At 41.2% G+C, this 19,278-nt stretch overlaps 3 protein-coding genes across 5 annotated transcripts; 1 reads left to right on the top strand and 2 right to left on the bottom strand.

The window, feature by feature from the left end:
- Nucleotides 1–163: 163 nt before the first annotated feature.
- klhl23 (kelch-like family member 23) lies at nucleotides 164–5,075 on the bottom strand. Its single transcript, XM_088415891.1, has 4 exons — nucleotides 4,918–5,075; nucleotides 2,686–3,912; nucleotides 1,428–1,580; nucleotides 164–1,355 (listed from the first exon to the last, which is right to left on the bottom strand). The coding sequence occupies exons 2-4, from the start codon at nucleotides 3,905–3,907 to the stop codon at nucleotides 1,045–1,047; spliced, it is 1,686 nt and encodes a 561-aa protein (XP_088272017.1). The 5' UTR covers nucleotides 3,908–3,912; nucleotides 4,918–5,075; the 3' UTR covers nucleotides 164–1,044.
- A 1,274-nt stretch (nucleotides 5,076–6,349) lies between these two features.
- Nucleotides 6,350–14,096, bottom strand: phgdh (phosphoglycerate dehydrogenase). Its single transcript, XM_088415895.1, has 12 exons — nucleotides 13,783–14,096; nucleotides 12,374–12,525; nucleotides 12,233–12,298; nucleotides 11,124–11,178; nucleotides 10,835–10,933; nucleotides 10,624–10,756; nucleotides 9,673–9,821; nucleotides 8,764–8,916; nucleotides 8,292–8,430; nucleotides 7,749–7,876; nucleotides 7,454–7,676; nucleotides 6,350–6,644 (listed from the first exon to the last, which is right to left on the bottom strand). Exons 1-12 carry the CDS (start codon nucleotides 13,918–13,920, stop codon nucleotides 6,490–6,492), a joined length of 1,590 nt encoding a protein of 529 aa, XP_088272021.1. The 5' UTR covers nucleotides 13,921–14,096; the 3' UTR covers nucleotides 6,350–6,489.
- A 145-nt stretch (nucleotides 14,097–14,241) lies between these two features.
- On the top strand, nucleotides 14,242–18,873 carry cfap210 (cilia and flagella associated protein 210). Of its 3 annotated transcripts, XM_088415892.1 has the most exons (10): nucleotides 14,242–14,382; nucleotides 14,467–14,523; nucleotides 14,864–15,063; nucleotides 15,785–15,958; nucleotides 16,029–16,234; nucleotides 16,304–16,460; nucleotides 16,534–16,673; nucleotides 17,741–17,933; nucleotides 18,020–18,184; nucleotides 18,260–18,873. In XM_088415892.1, exons 2-10 carry the CDS (start codon nucleotides 14,475–14,477, stop codon nucleotides 18,611–18,613), a joined length of 1,638 nt encoding a protein of 545 aa, XP_088272018.1. In that variant the 5' UTR covers nucleotides 14,242–14,382; nucleotides 14,467–14,474; the 3' UTR covers nucleotides 18,614–18,873. The 3 variants fall into 3 exon arrangements, with proteins under 3 accessions (XP_088272018.1, XP_088272020.1, XP_088272019.1); XM_088415894.1 differs by lacking the exon at nucleotides 14,242–14,382 and having other exon boundaries at nucleotides 14,395–14,523; nucleotides 14,867–15,063; XM_088415893.1 differs by lacking the exon at nucleotides 14,242–14,382 and having other exon boundaries at nucleotides 14,395–14,523.
- Nucleotides 18,874–19,278: the final 405 nt, after the last annotated feature.

Raw genomic sequence — 19,278 nt, 5'->3', positions numbered from 1 at the left:
AATGTGGCATCAACGTGTAGCGTTTTCCAGTTCAGATTTAAGACGTTTCCGTTTTTGTTATTATCTCGCGATTCCTTTTTTTTGGTCGATGACAGGACTTGGCAAACTTTTAAGCGAAAAGCTGGCTGCACAGAATACATGGGGATGCTGAAAAGAACTCCAATGCACTTGCAAGTGGTATTTTATTTACATTTAGAATGTTGTGCAATAAAATAAATCCATCTATCCAGCCAATGTGTTTTCATCCTCTTTGAAATGTTGCAGGGAGCTGCCGCCAAATGTGTCCAGGCTCGAGTAGCATAAACAAAGAAAAACGTATAAAAAAATAAACGAATAAATTTGCAACAAATATTACAATGTATAATGTAAATGTTTGGTTGGCCCGATTAAGAATATCTTAGATAAGGGGAATATTCAAAGCTAATAAATACACAATATTCCTCCAGTCCATATTCTTTACTGGGGTCTTTATTAGCATATCCTAGCCGTGAGAGGAATGCTACGCAGTGAATTCAAAATTCCACATACAAATCAACAATGAACAAACTATAATTGTCTCACTGAATATATCCTGACAAACCATTCGAGCATCCATTTTTAAGGAAGCCCATCAAGTATACAGACATACACCGTACACAGCAGTGTACTGATTAAATTACTCAAGTAAAAAAACAAATGGCACTATTCTAAAAAGTACAAACTGTATGGTGTGAACAAACATGTAACTCATTGAATCATCAATAATTGGTACACACAATATAATGGCTCAGTGCAAATCAATTGGTTTTCCACATGTCAATCTAGGTCAATTGAGGTTGTTCTGAAAAGACTATTTCTTTTGAGTACCCTAAATGTTCTCTACGTGTCCCTTATAAAAAAAAAAAACACACAAAAGGTTGTATGTTATAATATGAGGTAAATAACACCTCTTCAACTTGTATCTTCAATAAATAACATCCATTAATACTTGCATAGTTTCTAATCTGTTAGTTCAACATATTTGGCACAGCATAACAATTCAAAGATCATGTAAGAATCCTGATATCAAACACTGTACACACAAACGCATCCATGTGACCTGGACGGGCTGGGCAGCGTCCCAACAATTTCCCAAGCGTCCAGTTGCGGGTCGTACTTCTCAATACTCTGCAGATACGTCCCCTTGGAGTAGGAGTAGCCCCCGGTGACGTATATACAGCCGTTTATGACCGCAGCGCCGCACTCCATCCTCCTCTCCTTCATCACTGATATCGAACTCCATTCTTCTCTCTGTGTGTCGTAGCAGTCGGCAATAGTCGTCTGGCCGCCCACCAGGTAGAGTTTGTTGTCGAGCGACACGCAACACAGCCCATACTCTAGGGGGGAAAAAAATGGAATTCAGACAACAATGCAATATAAGCACCCATTTGGACTTCTTTGTCTGATACCTGGATGAGGGCTTATTGATATAACGTTCCACTCGTTGATATCTGGCCGATAGACCTGGATTTTCTCATACGTGCAGCTCCCTCTGAATCCGTAGTGGCCTCCGGTCACGTAGATTTTATCTCCTGTTACACCAGCAGTGGCATTTCCGACACCTTCAAATAACAGACGAAGCAGACATTTGTGTTTCACAAGTGTGAGAGTAAGCAGCCCCACTTCAAAAGCAGCTGTTTTTGCCAGATAATGCAGTATTGGCTGAGCTGTGTACTTAAGAAACACTTGCATGTGACAGGTCAACAAGACATAGAGAGACCAGGATTTTTCCTAGATACACCTTGCTTCTTACTTCAAGATTATTGAATAAATTTCGACAGGTCGAAACCTTATATGTCAGTGTTATGTATATTTCTATTTATTTGTATCTTTTCATCTATTTTTTTTACACTTAAAAAGTAGCTTGGTCAAAAGCAAACCAAAATAGGCAAAAAAAGGGACTATCTAATTGTTCCCGTTATTCATTTTACCCAAAAGGTTCAGTCAGTTCATTTTAGACACAATGTGGGTTGTTTTTGACCATTGTTTTCGAGTGTATTTCTTTTTATTCAAAATTGTTAATTCTAAAAACAGTTGGGTTGAAAATAACCCAAATCAGGCCAAAAAGGTGGACTATCTCAAATTTTTAAGTCATTTATTTGATTCAAAAAGTTGAGTCAGTCCATTTTTTACCCTTTTTGTGTTATTTATGATCTAACTATTTTCTTTTTAACCATCATTGTTTAAATTCTAAAAACAGTTGGGTCAGAAGTAAAGCACATTGGATCAAAATTTTTTTAACCCAAAAAGTTGGGCACAAAATGTGTGTGCTTTTGACCAAACTGAAGTGTATTTTTTTAATTCTCTAATAACAGTTTGAACAAACAAAACCACCCATTTACCCTTTTTTTTTAATATTGTTTTAACCCAAAAAAAATTCTTTATCCATTTTTTCCAAACATGGGTTATTTTTGCTTCAACAATTTTAGAGAATATTTTTCACCCAAAATTGTTTACACGCTAAAATTAGTTGACTAAAATTGACCAAATCGAACCCCCAAAATGTTGCTCATTTTTGACTCAATTTTGATGTTTGACCCGAGTGTTTTCAAGGGTTATTTTTTTTAACCAACATTTACACTAAAAGGAGTTACTCCAAAATAATCTAAATTAAGTTCAAAGGAGCAAGCAGAATTTTTCAGTCGAGTTCAAGTTTTCATTGCACACCTTGGATCATTCTTGCCCCGGGGAACCATTTCTTCTTGAGCGGATCATAACGTTCCGTCTCCTGCTCCGGAGCTCCGCCTCTATAGCCTCCGATGGCGTAAACACAGCCGTGCAAAGCAACAGAGCAGTGGTAGTATCTGGCCGTGATCATGGGGCAACCCTCCATCCATTCGTCATAGTCGCAGTTATAAATAAAAACCGAGTCGAGGGCCTCGACCGTGTTGGTCCTGTATCCTCCCGTCACGTAGATATCCGCCCCGAGTAAAGCGACGCTGTAGCTTTCTCTAGCGTGGTCCGGCATGTCCTTTCCTCGCAGCCACGTGTCGCTCGCGGGTTCCCAAATGTGAACCTCGCAAAGAGGGTGCCAGTAGTATCCTCCGATAATGTACATGCTAGCTTTTCCGTCCGTGGTTATCGTTTTACTTTTGGGTCTTGAAGCCTGCATGATTATCGATTTCAATCTCTCGTCCGTACCCGCTAGACATTGCCCGCGGAGCTCTAACATAGCCTTGAAGTCGTTTTCATCCAGATCCAGCTGGATTGACCGCAGCAGGTCCACGGCGTGATGGATTCGGCTTTCTAGATTGTGGATCACCCACTTGTCCACCGCGTCGATCAGCAGTTCATCCCTCGGCGCGCCGAGCTTCTGCGCGGACAGAAGAGTCCGGATCTCACCGGGATCCAGCTCGAGGAACTCCTCCTGCTGGATCAGCTCGGCAAACCTGCTCAGCATCACCCTCCTGGCCTCGCGCTCCAGGCGAGGACACGGGTGGAGCTGAGCGAAGCCGTACATGCCCAGGCAGTTGTCCACATCCAGGAGACGAACCAGAAAGTCTTCGCACGCTCGTTTGACCGAGAGGAACTGCAGCAGGTCGGCGGCCTCCAGCAGGTTTTGCACGTTCTTCTCTGTGACGCTCACTTGAGCCGTGTAAACATAGTCCACCAAGACCGCCAGAACATCGTGATCCACCCCGGCGAGTTTGATGACGCTGTCGGACCGCTCCTTCATATCAGCGGTGAACATGACGTGGAAATAGGAGCTCCTGGCGGACAGCAGCGCCTTGTGGCAGCGGAACGCCCGGCTCGAGTCATCACCACATTGCAGGGTGACGTCGGTAAACAGTCCATTGCGGTAGAAATGCCGCAGGGCGTCCAGGATCTCGGTGGGATGATCTGGGTCGCAGAACTCGTAGGTGTAGACCTCATTCTGCTGGTGTGACATTGTATCTGCAACAAAAATGACAGAGCGTGTCCGGGAGATGACACGGTAGTTCAATGGCTGTTCTTTTGTACATTCTCACCGCAGAAGCAACTTTAGTTATGCACATCCACCAGTAGATGGCATCAATGAGCTACATCAACGCAGTTTGGGAAGAAACAGATGCATTTTGTAGACCTGCCGTTTTCTAGAGCCGCTTATCCACACAAGGGTCGCCGGCTTGCTCGTGTCTATCCCAGCTGACCTCGGGTAGTAGGCGGGGGATAACCTCAACTGGTTGCCAGCCAATTGCAGGGCACACAGGGACGAACAACCATCCATGCACCCAATCACACCTAAGGAAAATTTAGTACGTCCAATACACTTGCCATGCATGTTTTTGGAGTGTTGGAGGAAGCCGGAGTGCTCGGAGAGAACCCACGCAGGCTCGGGGAGAACATGCAAACTCCACACAGGAAGGCCGGAGCGAGGTGGATTTTAACAAATTTGCCGCACTTGTGGAATATTTTATACACACTTGCTGTTGACTGAAAAAATTTCTGAGTGCACAATTACTGACCAATCACGGCTCGCCTTTTACCTGAGTTTGGTCATGTGACATCCACAAGCTGAGCCGTGATGGTCGATACCTTAACACTGTAATTGTGATGTTAACATTAACGGTGAGGGGTAAAATCCTGCGAGGAATAAAAACTGGTGATTTTGCAGCCTATTTCATATTCCACATGTGCAACTATTAATCTGAGTACCATGTTTAGAATTGTGGATCCACAAATAACATATAATTGTAAAGCCTATAAGACTTGACTTCCCCTTTAAGTGTCAAACTAGCCGTCACACTCTAACTCAACATGCATTTTCTTTAATATAATTTGGCAGAAACTACGCACAAGCAAACGACCTCAGAACATTTAGAACTATGAGACGAATATGCTAAACTCTAGGGCTCCATACACTCCATTGCCATGTATTATTCATAGCATTGTCCAATGTATTCATCGATAGAATACTACCTCGCTTATGTCCATGAATGCTCGTCGATGTCTGTTGTCTCTGGTTGCTCCTCTCCGGACAAAAAAAAAAAAAAGACAAGAGGGCTCAATTTAGAGAACGCATGGACGTCACAGCCGGTCTCCTGTGTCCTATTTTGGTGATTGTGTGCAATGCAACAGCGGCCATCCCCCCACGACCCACCTTCTCCTCTTCCCCTCCCTTGTGCGAAAAAACCGTCAGTGGAATCCCGACCCCTCACACCGTTGTGCTCTATTTTCCCCTCGCCTCCTAAATATAACACCGACGGTCACGTGACCACGTTGCGTGCGTGGAGGGCGCATTGAAGTGTGGTCATAAAAAGAAAAACGAAAAAAAAATGCTGGTCTCACCCCTAGAATACAAATTGGTTGTAAATGAGTGCACCCCGTTTTATTGAGGCCTAATTCGCACTCGTTTTTCTCTCGTTGTCGTCGTTGCCATGGTGTTTTGAATCTAATTCGACCTCGGACAACGTTTGACCTAATCCCATGAGATTAACGTCACCCGACAAGCGATTGCTGCCTCCAAAACAGCGATAGAGTGAAACAAAATTGCCAGTAATTTTCAGAGAGATTTTTTTTTAAACAGGCATTCATTACAATAAATATTACATTGATAACATGCATAATATACATTTTTAACTCGAAGAAGTAAATCAATGCAAAAATCATGTTTTTACAAATACGTTAAATCAGGGGTTCCAAAACTATGGCTCATGGGCAGGATACGGCCAGCATCCACAATTTGCCCGCCCCCTGAACAATACCAGATGCATTATCATTTTTTTTTTAATCTAGCCACCGGATCAAGACCTACACGTGCATGAAAAGGTTATTTGTTATTAATTATAACAGTCTTTTCTTTATTTAATTCATTAATTGCTTTCACTTTGATTTAACATGCATTTGATGTTTGCACAAGGGTTAAATATTACCTAGTCGGTTCTCAGTTTGATTTTTTTTTCTGTAATTCACGACTCGGCATTACGAAAAGTACACTTTGCAACGCGATGTAAGAAAACTTTATCACATGGTACACATTCATGCTGCCACAGTAACTTACAGTAATCGAGTGAAGTAGAGGCCTTTGCTAAATGTTTTTTTGTTTGTTTTTTTTGCTTTTGTCCCCCCCACTTTTTGTGTTTGTTCCTTTAGTTGAAAAAAATAAGAAATACCTCAAATTTATTATTTTTATTTGCCTGGTCCGACTTATGGGGAAAAAAAATTGCAGGAAAAATAGCGTTGTAAACCTGCAATCGATATGGTCACAAAGGAAAATGCATCGAGTTTTTTTTTTTTTAAATAAATATTTTTTTTTTTTCTTAAAGGAAAACTATATAGAGATGTATGTAAAACGATGCATGTTAAACGCCCCCCCCCAAAAAAAAAAGAGTCAACATAAATAGTCCAACAGTCACATTTTTCATCAGTTTTACTGACAAAAGAGTGAAAAACATCCTAACACTGGAAGGTAATTTGCAAGTGGCTCAGGAACGGTTAGTTGGAAATGCTAAGGCAAAGATGGATCAATAAGACACAAATGTGTCATTTCCTTCAAGCGCTGAGCTGAGCCGCTTCCTGAACCAAGGGCTTCAAGGCACTGAGGTCTCGCAGCAAAGAAGACACCCCGGCACAGTACCAATTCTCGGCGGAACGCTCTGCCGGAGCGCTGAATGATTCGATTTGGATTCCCTCCGCGACTAGCAGGCCTGAACGAAAGAAAAGGGAGAAAATCGGGATGCAGTTCAAAGAGAGAAAAAAAAAAACACTAGAATTAAGCCGTTTAACGTCATCGCTTTTTAAGAGCTGACAGGAAGTGACATGTGGTGGGAAAGCAACAAAAATCGATGTGTGGCAACAAAGAAGAGATGGGGGAAAATTTTACTTGCGTTTCTTATTCTATTAATTTAAAATAAAAATACATGCAATGAGTTAAATATTTAAAAAGTTAATTCATTTAAATTAAATTAAACAATTGTTTAATGAAAAACTGCTAAATCAGTGCAATACTACATTTTTTTTACAATTACTTAGATACTTCTTGTATTCTCTTTTTAAAAATTAATCACTTAAGTAATAAAATAGATTTATTTTTTTTAAAATACAGTAAATTTTACATTCATTCAATATTACCATTTTTTTTTTATTTAGAAACCATTATTTTTATTAAAAAATTAACCTAAAATCGAAGATTTTGAAAAAAACGGTTTAATTTGCAAAATACCCAGGTGATTTTAAAATGTAACCTTACTTTATTAATTACAATATAGAAATCATAAAATAAAAGAAATCCAATGAGGTTAAAACAATTTTAAAAAAGTCAATGGATTTAATTAAACAAAATTCAGGGGGAACTAATAGATGAAATGAGAATGAATATGCCCTTTAAAATTCTATTTCACTATTTATAAGTGAATCATAACTAACCAACTGTTTTGTAGCTACTTTTTCCAATTTTATTTGACGATATATATTTTCTCCATTTGAATTTCTGGACTAATCTTCTAAGGTTGCTCACCAGCCAGCGACGGCAGCATCTGAGGGTTGGCGGAGGCTTTGAAGAAGAGCAGATTCCCAGCGAGCGACACGGGCTGTCTGAAAACGCTGCCGCTCAGCTCCAAAAGGACCGGTCGGCCATCTTGAACGGTGCCGCTGGCTCTGTAGCTGCAGCCGTCCGTCAGGATCTCCACCGTGCAGGCGCCGGGAAAAACCTGGTCCGACGCGCTGTGGCTTTGCTGTACCTGAGGAAGACGGTAAAAAGCGGCCATTTACAAAGTGACACCGGAATGTTTTACACGGGTTCCCGAACGTACCGTGATTCCCGATTCTTCGGCTAGACTCAGCGCATTGACGAAGTTTGGGCAGGAGGCGGATTTGCCGTTTAGCAGGCCGACCAACACGGCAGCCGTCATGTAACCGGATGATGACTTCATGCTGTCTCCTGGTTGAGAGATTTTTGAAAAAAAAAAAAAAAGCTTGATCAATAGTAATACATGTTTCTCACCAGCAGAGGGAGTAAACGTAATTTCAGCAAAGCTAGTGCTCACAATAGCAATTATATCATTTTGCCAAAATTCATTTTCAAAAGGTGTTAAAGATTAAAAAAAAGCTGACTTACTTGGCTAATCTTTTAAATTATATAAGTATTGAGAAAATGAATAGATGAATGCAAAACTATCATTTTTTATTTTAAAACCTTTGTGGTTTACCAGCTCCTTCTGCACTTAAGCATTACATTGATCCAACGTCAACAAATAAAATGACTAAAATGTGGACTTTTAAGATACATTTTGAATAAATGCTCAGACAGTTTGACGTATGCAAAAGCACAAGTAAAGTAATCTAGCACGACTCACCTTGAGATGTAATTTGTACATGGCTCAGTGGATTCTTGAACACGCTACAAGACTGCAGAACAGCTCCGATAGCCTCTCCAAGTTTGATCAACGGATAAGAGTCCGGGGAGAAAGTGCTCGCTAGAGCTTGTGCATTCACCTTTGTTAAAAAAATATACATATATATTAGAAATAGATTCTGACAGATAATCTGATTAGGATGTTTTCCCCCTATCTGTTTATTTTGTTCTAAGGTTCTCATCTAATGTATTACATTTGACTAAATGTCCTTAATCTCACTTGGTTTTTTGAAAAATCATTGACTCAAGCCAACAAGGAGTCCAAAATGGTGTCTAAATTTCATATTTCAGACATGAAAAGAAAAAAAACAATGTCACATGACTACACCACATGTGGCTCATAGGATCAGTCAACCGCATGACTTCAGATTTCAAATTTTACATTCGGTCATAAAGGATCCCGTGGAACTTACCGCTCCCACCAGCTTGTTGCCTTTCACCATGTCAACAATCTGCAGGGCGATATCCTGGCCGCAGCGCGCCTGCGCCTCCTTGGTGCTGGCGCCCAGATGCGGGCAGCAGATCACGTTGGGATGGTTGACCAGCGAGCGGTTCTGTGGCGGCTCCTGTAGCACAAACGTGTACCCTGATGCGCTTCTATCTTAACCCTTGTGGCATCAAGTGACAAACTATGGTACTTCCTTTGATTCTTTTTATGATATCACAAAAGAATTCATGGGGAAAAAATTTCCACCAGATGATTCAAAGGTGTAGAATTTCAAAAAACAACGATTCTGATATTTCTATGTGATTGCAGTTGGACGTGCAAGATTTAATGTACTAAAATAATCACTGTCCAAATTTTGGACCATATAAATACATTATAATTACAATTTTTGAGGTGCAATTTAAAAGGATTTATTACATTGATTTTCCTGCGATTTTTGCAACAATCCGTAGAGCGGCGATCAAACTAGGTCAGCAAACAGAATATTCTTTGTTGACTCTTTGTTGACAGTAGGGGGCAGTAAATGTCTTGAACCGCCATCATCACGTCACAGGCTACAGAGACAGACCGTAACCATTTTTCAATTTTTTTGTGGGTGTAAATAAATTTAACCTACATATGTATGGACGGAAATTATGCCATTGGAGAATTTGGGTGGTTGAAGAAAAAAATATTAATAAATAACTAATTATGTCTTTAGCAAGCTTTTACAAAATTAGGAAAAAAAAATGCAATTTGTATTGTTTGTAAAGTGTGTGCTCAAGGGTTAATAAGATTCCGTTGTGGTATTGCAATGACCATCAATATATACAAATGTAGGCACAAATATATTTCCTCAGAATATTAAAGCGATTCAAGCTAAAGCTAATCTTGCCTCCACAAAAACGTCAAGGCCAGCTCCACCACACTGGCCCGATTCCAAAGCTCGGAGGAGGGCAGCCTCGTCGATGATGCCGCCACGTGCGCAGTTCACCACTTTCACGCCTCTCTTGCATTTGGCAAAGGTTTCGTCATTGAGTAGTCCTTGGAAGAGAATCAACAGCAGAAATGAGAAGTTCAGTTGATTTCATATTTATAGACCTGGTAAAGTGAATTCAGAATGTGCTTCTAAATACATGATACGGTACATGTTTTAATATAACCGCTGAAAACGTGCTATGAGTTATGAGTAACTAAAAAATGGATTCATGATATTAAAACCAGCACGCGCCGTTAGCTAGCAGTTAGCGCCTCACAGCATTTTGAGAGACATTTTTGATAGGGTTGTTATGGTTAATAGTTTGTCCATAGTTTGTCAAACGTACAAATCCATTCATTTTACAACAACTATAAAAATGAGCAAGTCACCCTTCTATTTATCTATCTGGCTAGCTATGCATCACGATAGCTACCTGGGCAGCTATTGATTTTGCTAGCTACCTTTTAGTATTCAATCTCGCTAGCTAACTATTTGGTTAGCTATAGGGCTTGCTATCTATCTATTTAACTAGCTATCTATTTAGTGAACTGTTTATTTATCTATTCAGCTATCTATTTAGCTAGATAACCATTAAGCTAGCTCTGTGGTTGATATCTCAACTGCAACTTAGAGCAACAGAATTTAGGTAGGTGATTCTGTGCCACTTTTGTCCAACCACTTGTTGCTAGGCGGAGTCCTCAAAAGGTCACAAGCTCCTAAAGATGGCTCATGGGGTTTGTTTGACTATCAAAACTGATGTGAAACACAATTTTGACTACAGTACATTACTGTACTTTATTACGTCATGGAAATTAAGAACAACAGTGCCATCTGCTGGATCAATGTCATAACTCAGGTGAGTCTTACCAACAGTGGAGGGCATTAATGGCGTGTGGACTGTGATGTAGTCACAAAGAGGCCAAAGCTGCTCCAGGGACATCTGCTCCACACCCCAGCTGGCCGACACCTCAACTGGAGTGATCGGGTCATAACCAATGGTCTAAAAAAAAAAAAAGTTGCACATTATCTGATTCCCATGAGTACAAACAGGATGGGGTCACGTGACAAGCCGAGCGACCTTCATTCCAAACGCCTGCATTCTGTTGGCCACCTCCTTTCCTATTCTCCCAAGTCCGACTATTCCGAGCACTTTGCCGTACAGCTCAGCACCCATGAACTGCAACATTAGAAAAATTCTTACAATGACCCAGCCGAGCGAATCAAAAGCGCCACAGAATCAGAACGTCGCGCCTCATTACTGACGACCGACTGGACAATGGAGCCGGCCGTGCAACTGTAAATCCGCCGCTGAGGCCGGGGGAAAATTAAATAAAGGAGAAAAAAAAAATCTGCTGTGTCTGGCTCACCTTTTTGCGATCCCAATTGCCAGCTCGCATGGACATTGCAGCTTGAGGAACATTTCTGAAAGTCGTCACACACGAGTAACATTTTGGTCATTTTAGAACTGACAAATTGGAATGACTTCCAAATGTAACTTGTTATTTTAGTATTTGAATAGCGCCGCGCCTTGTACAGTGCATAAAATGGCGGGTTTTCATCTTTGGTGGATGAAAAAAATAAAATAATTGCCAAGTAAATTCTTTAATCTTCACCTCTGCATTTAATGTATTTATTACAAGTAAAATTTTCATAACAGCCTGTTTACAACTTTTACATACTATATATGAAGCAATTTATAAGGGGACAAGGCGCAAAAAACGCAAGTTTTTGTAAAAAAAAAAAAAACCAAAAAGCGCGAGTTTATAAAATAAATCCAGAAACTTTTTTTAAAATCAACAAACAATATATTTTAAGGTTTTTACTTGCAATCTGCCAAAAAAAACTAAGTTTAATATTTAATTGAATCATTATTATATTCTTTTAACCTCTTGATTAATTTTGGCATTGATCTTAAGTTCTAAACAGTTTTTTACGTAATCAAACAATATTTTTTCCAAATTCTTCAGATAGTCATTTCTACAAATCATTTTTACTCTTAATTTCTGATTCAAAAGTGTAAATGATCCATCTGAATGTTTTGTTGACATTTCCTTAAGCGCAGCTCCATCTAGTGGATGCATAACACACCCCAGCCACTACTGTAGCTTCTATTCTATGCGCCTTGTAATGTGGTGCACCTTATATATGAAAATAGTTTTAAAATAGGCCATTCATTGAAGGTGCGCCTTATAATCCGGTGCGCCTTATAGTGCAGAAAATATGGTATGTTAGTGCTTATTGTAAAAGACTTGTCAACAGCATTTCGCCATTTTCGATTTTTAAAACGACAATTTAAACAAATTAATTGGATTTTTCCCATCTCCGGCAATGCTTTGTTGTGTTTGCTTCAAAATCTATATTTAAGGACTACATTTTTGAATAATACTTTGTTCATTACATTATTATCTGTTAGCATTGAATGGCACAATGCATGCTGGGAATTGAAGTTGTCTTTGTTACTTTGCCCGCCCCTTACCTTGAGAGGCTCATGAGGAGGGCACAGGTCAGCTCAGCCGCGCTAATGGTGTTGCCGCTCGGCGTGCTGCGTCGCACATTTGACAGCCAGTTAGCTAAAAAGGCTAAAAAACCAAAACAACACAAATAGCCCAATGCTCACTTCATGACTATGACGCCCATTTTGGTGGCGGCGTCAACGTCCACGTTGTCCACGCCGGTTCCGGCTCTCCCGATGATTTTGAGATTGCCGGCGGCGTTGATGACGTCTGCCGTCACCTTGGTAGCGGATCTCACCACCAGGCCGTCGTAGTTCTGAGAGCGGACATGATTGGTTTCATACACGCTTGACTGGATGATGCACTAAGCAAAGACACTTAAACACCAAAAACCGGTACAAGCCACTTGACCCGCAGTTTTCGGCGTGAAGTGGCCGCTTGTGTTTACGCCACCATGTTGTCACAGCTGAAATGCCATCTGCTTTTCATCTTGCCTGGTTAATCAACCCAACGCTTGACAAATTTACTTCCTACCATTACCAAACTGGTTTCTCAATTTACGCATATGAATTTTTTTGCTTGTGTTTGTAAAAAAGAATCGTGAGGTAATCTTGAAAAAAAATATTGCGTAATAAATCACAATTGTGATCAAAATTACTGCAAATTTCTCACAATAAGACGCCACTTTTTTCTCACGCTTTGAAGTCTTATAGTCCAGAGTGGCTTATCTGCAGTTTTATTACTCGCCATCAGGGGGCAATCTCCAGGTAAACAAATTGAGACAAGAAGAGCATCCAAGTATAGATTGACCTTAAACTGGTATTTTACTGACGACCGGCGGGGCACACTCCCCTAGTTAACGCAAGTTGTTGTGTTGGTGCAGTATTCTAACATTGAGTGTTGAAAATATGTTTACGACTTTAGGGTTACTAAGTGATTACTTATGTACTTAAGTACTAAACATAATCAACTACTGTGGGTACATAATTGATTACTTTGAATTACATAATTACTTAAGCACTTAAAGTAGTTTGTTACTTAAGTGCCAAAATAATCGTTTATGTTTGTACTTAATTCAGTTGGTACTATATTTTGGAACTTTCTTTAGCCAAGCACTTGAAAAAAGTTTTAAAAAATATACAAGCATCTGGGCTTGAATGCCTGGACTTAAAAAAAACGTACAAATAGGTCTTTGAGACTGAATGATTTAATCAGCCGGAAAAAAAAACAAGTTCGAGTGGATCCAGATTGCTGGTGTGGGCAAAAAGGAAATATTTGTATGTCGGTGTGAGTCACGTGCACATTTTATGTCAGGCTAAGCAGCTCTACTCGAAAATGATGGGCCGAATTGCATCATCTCGTCAGAGTAGGGCGGAGCTTACCAAACTCACACCACTGTACGCAAATTCAATGAAAACTCAGATGTAACTAAAAATGCAGTGAGCTTGAGAGGACAAATATGTCCAGGAGACGATTGTAAAGTGTTAAAATCCAATTGGAATGCATGCGATGGGTGGTCCCCAGTGATTGAAAGAGGCCGTTACGCAATGCAGACTTTAAATGTCATTCCTACCTTGATCTCGGCGATCAATTCCTCCTTCTTCATGTTTTGCTTTTCTGTTACCCGGATGCCATTTTCTTCCAGGATGCTCCTGCAGCGAGGGTCCACGCTTTCGCTGATCAGAACGCTCTTAATGGAGACGGGGGCCATCTTAGAGGGGTTTGCGTGTTGTATAAGAAGAAAGTCTCCCTGCAGGCAAGGTTGCTGATGAACGGGCAACTGGTGTTGGAGAAGGAATGCAACAAGAAGGCTTCGGCGACTAGTGATGATGGCCACGGGAAGTTGCTCGTGCTCGTTGCTTTTGAATGGTCGTGCGGCTGTGGAAGACGGCCCCTTTTTAAAAGAAAACACGCCCCCTATCGTGCGTCTCTCAACCAACTGGAACGTGGCAATAACGAAAGCTAACAAAACGATGTGAAAAACGCCCTCGCAACATGAAATAAAGACAAACAAATCTTTGAGAGAATAAAAGTCAACCGAAACTTACAGTTTACGTTGATAAAAGTAACGTTAAATGATTATAGGTATTTTCTTGACTAACAGCACCCCCTTGTGTCAGCAAACGGGAGAACCGCCAACGGTCGCCTGGAAACAAGGCAACAAATAATTCAAGTATGATGGTGACAGTTAGTGCGTGTTTGTTTTAGGTAGAAGGTCTACCTAAACTTAATATTAATAGTTCTTATTAACTTACAGAAAAAAAAATGTCAGCAGTTGCTCAACATGGCCGACGGGGAGGATCCAATAAAAGAGGTGAGCTCACTGCATTCTTCTTCCTGTTGTAGTTATAATTTGTATTTAATTATGCGGCAGCACCACATATCTTAAGTTTCATTCAATAACTGTAATGGACACAAAAGTTCTTTCTCAAACTTCTGAGGTTTGGGGTTAGAATTGTTGAAGAAAATGTTTCATAGCCTAATTTTGGTAAATTATCTTTGTTTTCAGCCTTAAAAACTCAACATTAGAAAAGATTACTTCGGTCTACAATATGTTTACTGAAATTAAACACTGAGCATTAACCATCATCAACCATAATCAAAAAAGTAAGGATTAACTTGAGCTGTGGTCATTTATTTCTTTTTTTTTTCAGCAGAAGCTACCAGTGAGACAATCCAGCTTCCAGATCTTCGTCAGATCACCGTCTTAAGCAGGGCTGACTGGCTGAGGATTCAGGATGAAATCAAGCGCGTGGACAGGGAGAAGGAACGCTTGATGGAGGCCACAAGACGGAGGCAGGAGCTGCAACTGAAATCCAAACAGATGGCCCAACTGTGGCCTGACACGCTTGCCGTAAGTGGACTGGACGTCATATTTAGTGATTTGGGGGACCCGAAGCAGACAGTGACGCACTCTCCACAGCCATGTAATGCAGTTTTAAACTTTTATCAAAGGAGGTACATTGAGGATTTTATCTATGTATTTCAGGGCTTTTATTGATTGATTGGTTGGTTTAAATCTGGCAAGAAATGAAACAATTAAATGTTATGTAAAATGCCTTAATTTGGGGCATTTGTTCTGACAGTTTTGAATTTTTGCAATTGAGTGAAAAGTGAAGAAACGTCACACAACGGTTTGTTCTGTTGAAAGTTGAAAAGAGTTAAAGAGATCAATAAATGTGGAAACTGAAAGGTGAAGTCAAACCCAAAAGTTTTTCTATCATAATATGTTCTAAGTGATATAGAACGTATAATAAAGTTCTATGGAATATGAATTTAGCAGCAATATACGGCTGTTTTGAGCTGTGATTGGGTGTTACCTGAGCAACTGTGATGTCATTTCAAGTTTCATCAATCTAGTAGGCCGGGGACAACCTGAGATGGTTGGTTTAAACAGTTTAAGAAATGCGCAAAATTGAGGTGAATCTGTTCCCAAAAAAATTGAAGCTGCATTTGCAGCTTTTATTTTGAAAATTTGGGGATGGCCTGTTGGCCTAAAAACAACTGCAAGGTCTTGCAAGGGTGCGTGTAGGCGTGAGTCGAGACCGACATGTTAAGAGCCTTGTTCTTTCAAGTGTCAAAGACAGAAGAAGCTGGAAGCCAAGAAGATCCGGGACCAGATGGAGGAGGAGAAAAGGAAACAGATCGATATGGAGGAGGCCAAATATCGTGAAGAAAAGCGAAAGGGGGCCATCGAGAAAGCGAAGCAGCAGCTCTACTACGAAACCGAGCGAGTCAAAGGACTACACGTCAGTATCGGACATTTCTCTTCTATCCTCCTGCATCTCGCTGTACTTTTTTTCCCTCTCTTCCTCACAGCGTGCACTCTTGCTAACAGAGGTTCTGAAGGAAAGGGAAGCCCAGATAGAGTTGAAGCAAAGAATGCAGAGCGCCTCCAAAGAGTTGGACAAAGAATATGTGCAGTTGATGAAGACCAAAGATGATGAAGCTCTCAAAAATGAGCAAGAACGAGCGCAAAGGAAAAAAGAGGAGAGCAAGGCTTTTGCTGAAGAACTCCAGAAGCAGTAGGTGAAGACGCAAGGTTGTGGTTCCAAGAAAAAAACTCAAATGAATCGGACACCCTTGTCCCACAGGATTGAAGAAGGTCAAATGGACAAAGAGCGGCAGAAGCAAGAGACGAAGAAAGACGGCGAAGAGATCAAACGTCTTCAACAGCGTCTTCAGTGGGAGCGAAAAATGGAGGAGGAGTCACAAGTCAAGCAAAAAGCTGATTTCATGAAAGATCAGCAGGTCGGCGGACTCGTGAGAGCTTCTGTAATCGCTTGCTTCGCTTGATCAATCACACGCTGACGCATTTTTACAGGAGCATCTCACGCAAAGAGACATTTCAAAAGCGGCGAATGTGGAGAAACAGGAGGCAGAGGAGGCCCAAAGGAAGCTGTTCCTTTCCGCAAAGGAGAAGATGGTCAAGTTTAGAAGAGATAAAGAGAAGGAGTTGATCAGGTAAGATCTTCTCAAAGCTAACATTGTCCATATTCTGGAACATCTTCATTAGGGTCGTGAATGATTTTGTGAAGACGCGATTGACATATCCTGGACGGCTGGACTAGTCGCCAGACAGTTTTTAAAAAAAAAATTTAACCATGCCGATCAAGGTGAGTTTTCTCATGGATGACACGGACCCAGAAGAAATTCAGGGTTCAACGCCAATTTGCAAGATGCAAGTTCAAGACCAGGATTCAAACCAGTGACTCTTGGATCACCGGACAACATGGTCTGCCAATTCAGTCACCATTATTCTTTATAAACCTTTCACATCTACAGGAAGTCGATACTGAAAGAAGAGTCGCGGTCATGTGAAAAGTGACGACGAAAAAGTGCTTGATCGCTGGGTCTAGTCAGAATTTTGGTGGAATCCAGAGTTATCGCGACTCAAGATCCACGGTTGATGGTGTGAAAGAGAATCGAGAAGAAAAAAACGCTTGATCTGAGTCGAATCACAATTTGTGTGGCGTCCAGAGTCTAGACTTGAGAGTCACAGTCAAAGGTGGGAAACACAGAGAAACAAGAACTGCATGATCTATGAGTCTAGTCATGCTAAGTCTGGCATCCAGAGTCATCTAGACTCAAAGGCTAGTTGATGGTGTGAAATAGAGAAGAAAAACTCTTTGATCTCTGGGTCTAGTCAGAACGTTGGTGTCATCCGGAGTCATCTAGACTCGAGAGCCATCGTCAATGGTCTGAAATGTAGAGGAGCAAAAACCCACAAATTCTTGATATTTTTGTTTAGTCACAAGTTGTGTGGCGTTCACACTCCAGAGTCATCTACAGACTTGAATATTATGGTCAATTGTGCAAAAACAAAGAACGATGAAGACAAACTTCATGATCTATGGGTCTAGTCAGGATTTGGGTGGCATCCAGAATCACCTAGAATCAAGAGTCATGGTCAAAGGTGGGAAACAGGAAAGTGAGAAGAAAAACTACATCATCTCTCCATTAGTCATTATTTGTATGGCATCCATCCACGAGATCAAGGTTCATTGATTTTTCCTGTTTTCATTCCTCAGGGAGGTCCAGAATCGCAGAGAACGCATCATGGACAAGCTGGTATTAGCTCAGGAGGAGGAGAAGGAAAAGAAGCAGCAGAGCATCGCCAAAGCCGTCGCAGAGCAGGAGGCACAGAGGATGCAGCAGCAATGGGAGGAGAACCAGAGGAGGCTGGAAATGATGAAGTCCATCGAAGCTCACAGGGAACACGAGGTCAAACATGTTATATTTTAAGAAAAAAAAAAAAAGTCCTGGAGTGTCTGTTGTGGTGTTTCAACTTCAACATTTTGTACTAACAGATCCAAGAGAGAAAGCGCAAAGAACTGATCAGAAAGGAGAAAGAAAGAGAAGCTCTTCAAGCAAAGACGGAAGGTGACAGAATATTTTATGAGGAACAGCAAAACAAGGCCCGAAGCATCCGGGAGGAGCTCCGGAAGATACAAGACTTCAACGCGAGACAGATGGTAAACCATTAGCAAGCTAGTTTTGCAGAAGTTCCTTTCTCCCGGACTGACAGTCGAGCTTTCGCTCCAATGTAGGCGGAGAAACAAGCCAGGCAGCATCAAGTAAGACAAGCGGAGCAGGAGTTTCAAGCAAAGAACATGGAGCTCCTCGCTGAAGAAGAGCTTGGGTTCCAGCAGTACTCCGGGGCCGTGGTCCAAGCAGCCGCCGCCGCTCAACGCAGCGTGCTTCCATTCTACAAGGCCGTGAGGGAAGGGGCAACAGGTGGCCCCACTTTGACGGGAGGAGCGAAACCTCGCTACCTCCTTCAGGACACCAGTGGTGCAGAAATGCCTAATTTTGTCTCAGGCAGCACACGGGATATCAAGAAGATCCACGAGGTGGTAGATATTGAAAAATCAAAGAAAAGGCTAGGCTTTACATGGTTATAGATTTCCAGCTCAAGGCCCACAAGTTGATGTAGTTAGTTGCTCCGCCCCCAAAACCCAGAACTTCTTGAGCGTCTTTTGTTCGCATTCTCCCTGCACAATACCGAATAATTTTATGTTTTTAAAGTTTGATTTGAAAGCCAGGATGATTATTTCCAGATGGCATGGCCGTTTTAGAGTGCCTCGTTGTTGCAGCCACTGTCGAGAGGGAATATTCCAGAAAAAGGAAGCTTTGTGTAGACGTAAGAACAATACCAGATGAGGTATCGGGATTTTCCTTGTTGAACCGGGGTTTGGTTTCAATGCTTTCAAAGGACACACCCACAGTATTACTCAATAAAATTGTTCTTGACTGTGGTTTGTCAAATTCAAAGACATTTTCACTTGTTGTGGATTTGAACGCTTTTCTGGGCACAGCGGCCGCTTTCGTGCATGCAAAACCGGCCTTTATTAGTCACACGTTTTTTATTTTATTTTTAAGACCTGAACAGGCAAGAATTTTCAGGATTGTAGATCATTCGTTCAAGGTCACAGGACATCACCGAAAGGTCGCTTGGCTTGAAATTTTGAACACATTCACAATTCCTTTGCAACAGGAGCTATGTCTGCAGACCTCTGGCAGTGGGAGCCCCTAAATCCAACAGGGACAATGAACATCTTGTACAAGT

This window comes from Hippichthys cyanospilos, chromosome 5 (assembly GCF_059441005.1).
Source record: "Hippichthys cyanospilos isolate Australia breed blue-spotted pipefish chromosome 5, RoL_Hcya_1.0, whole genome shotgun sequence".
Lineage (NCBI taxonomy): Eukaryota > Metazoa > Chordata > Actinopteri > Syngnathiformes > Syngnathidae > Hippichthys > Hippichthys cyanospilos.
The sequence above is the reverse complement of the archived record's forward strand: the minus strand, read 5'-3'. Positions and strand labels throughout refer to the sequence as shown.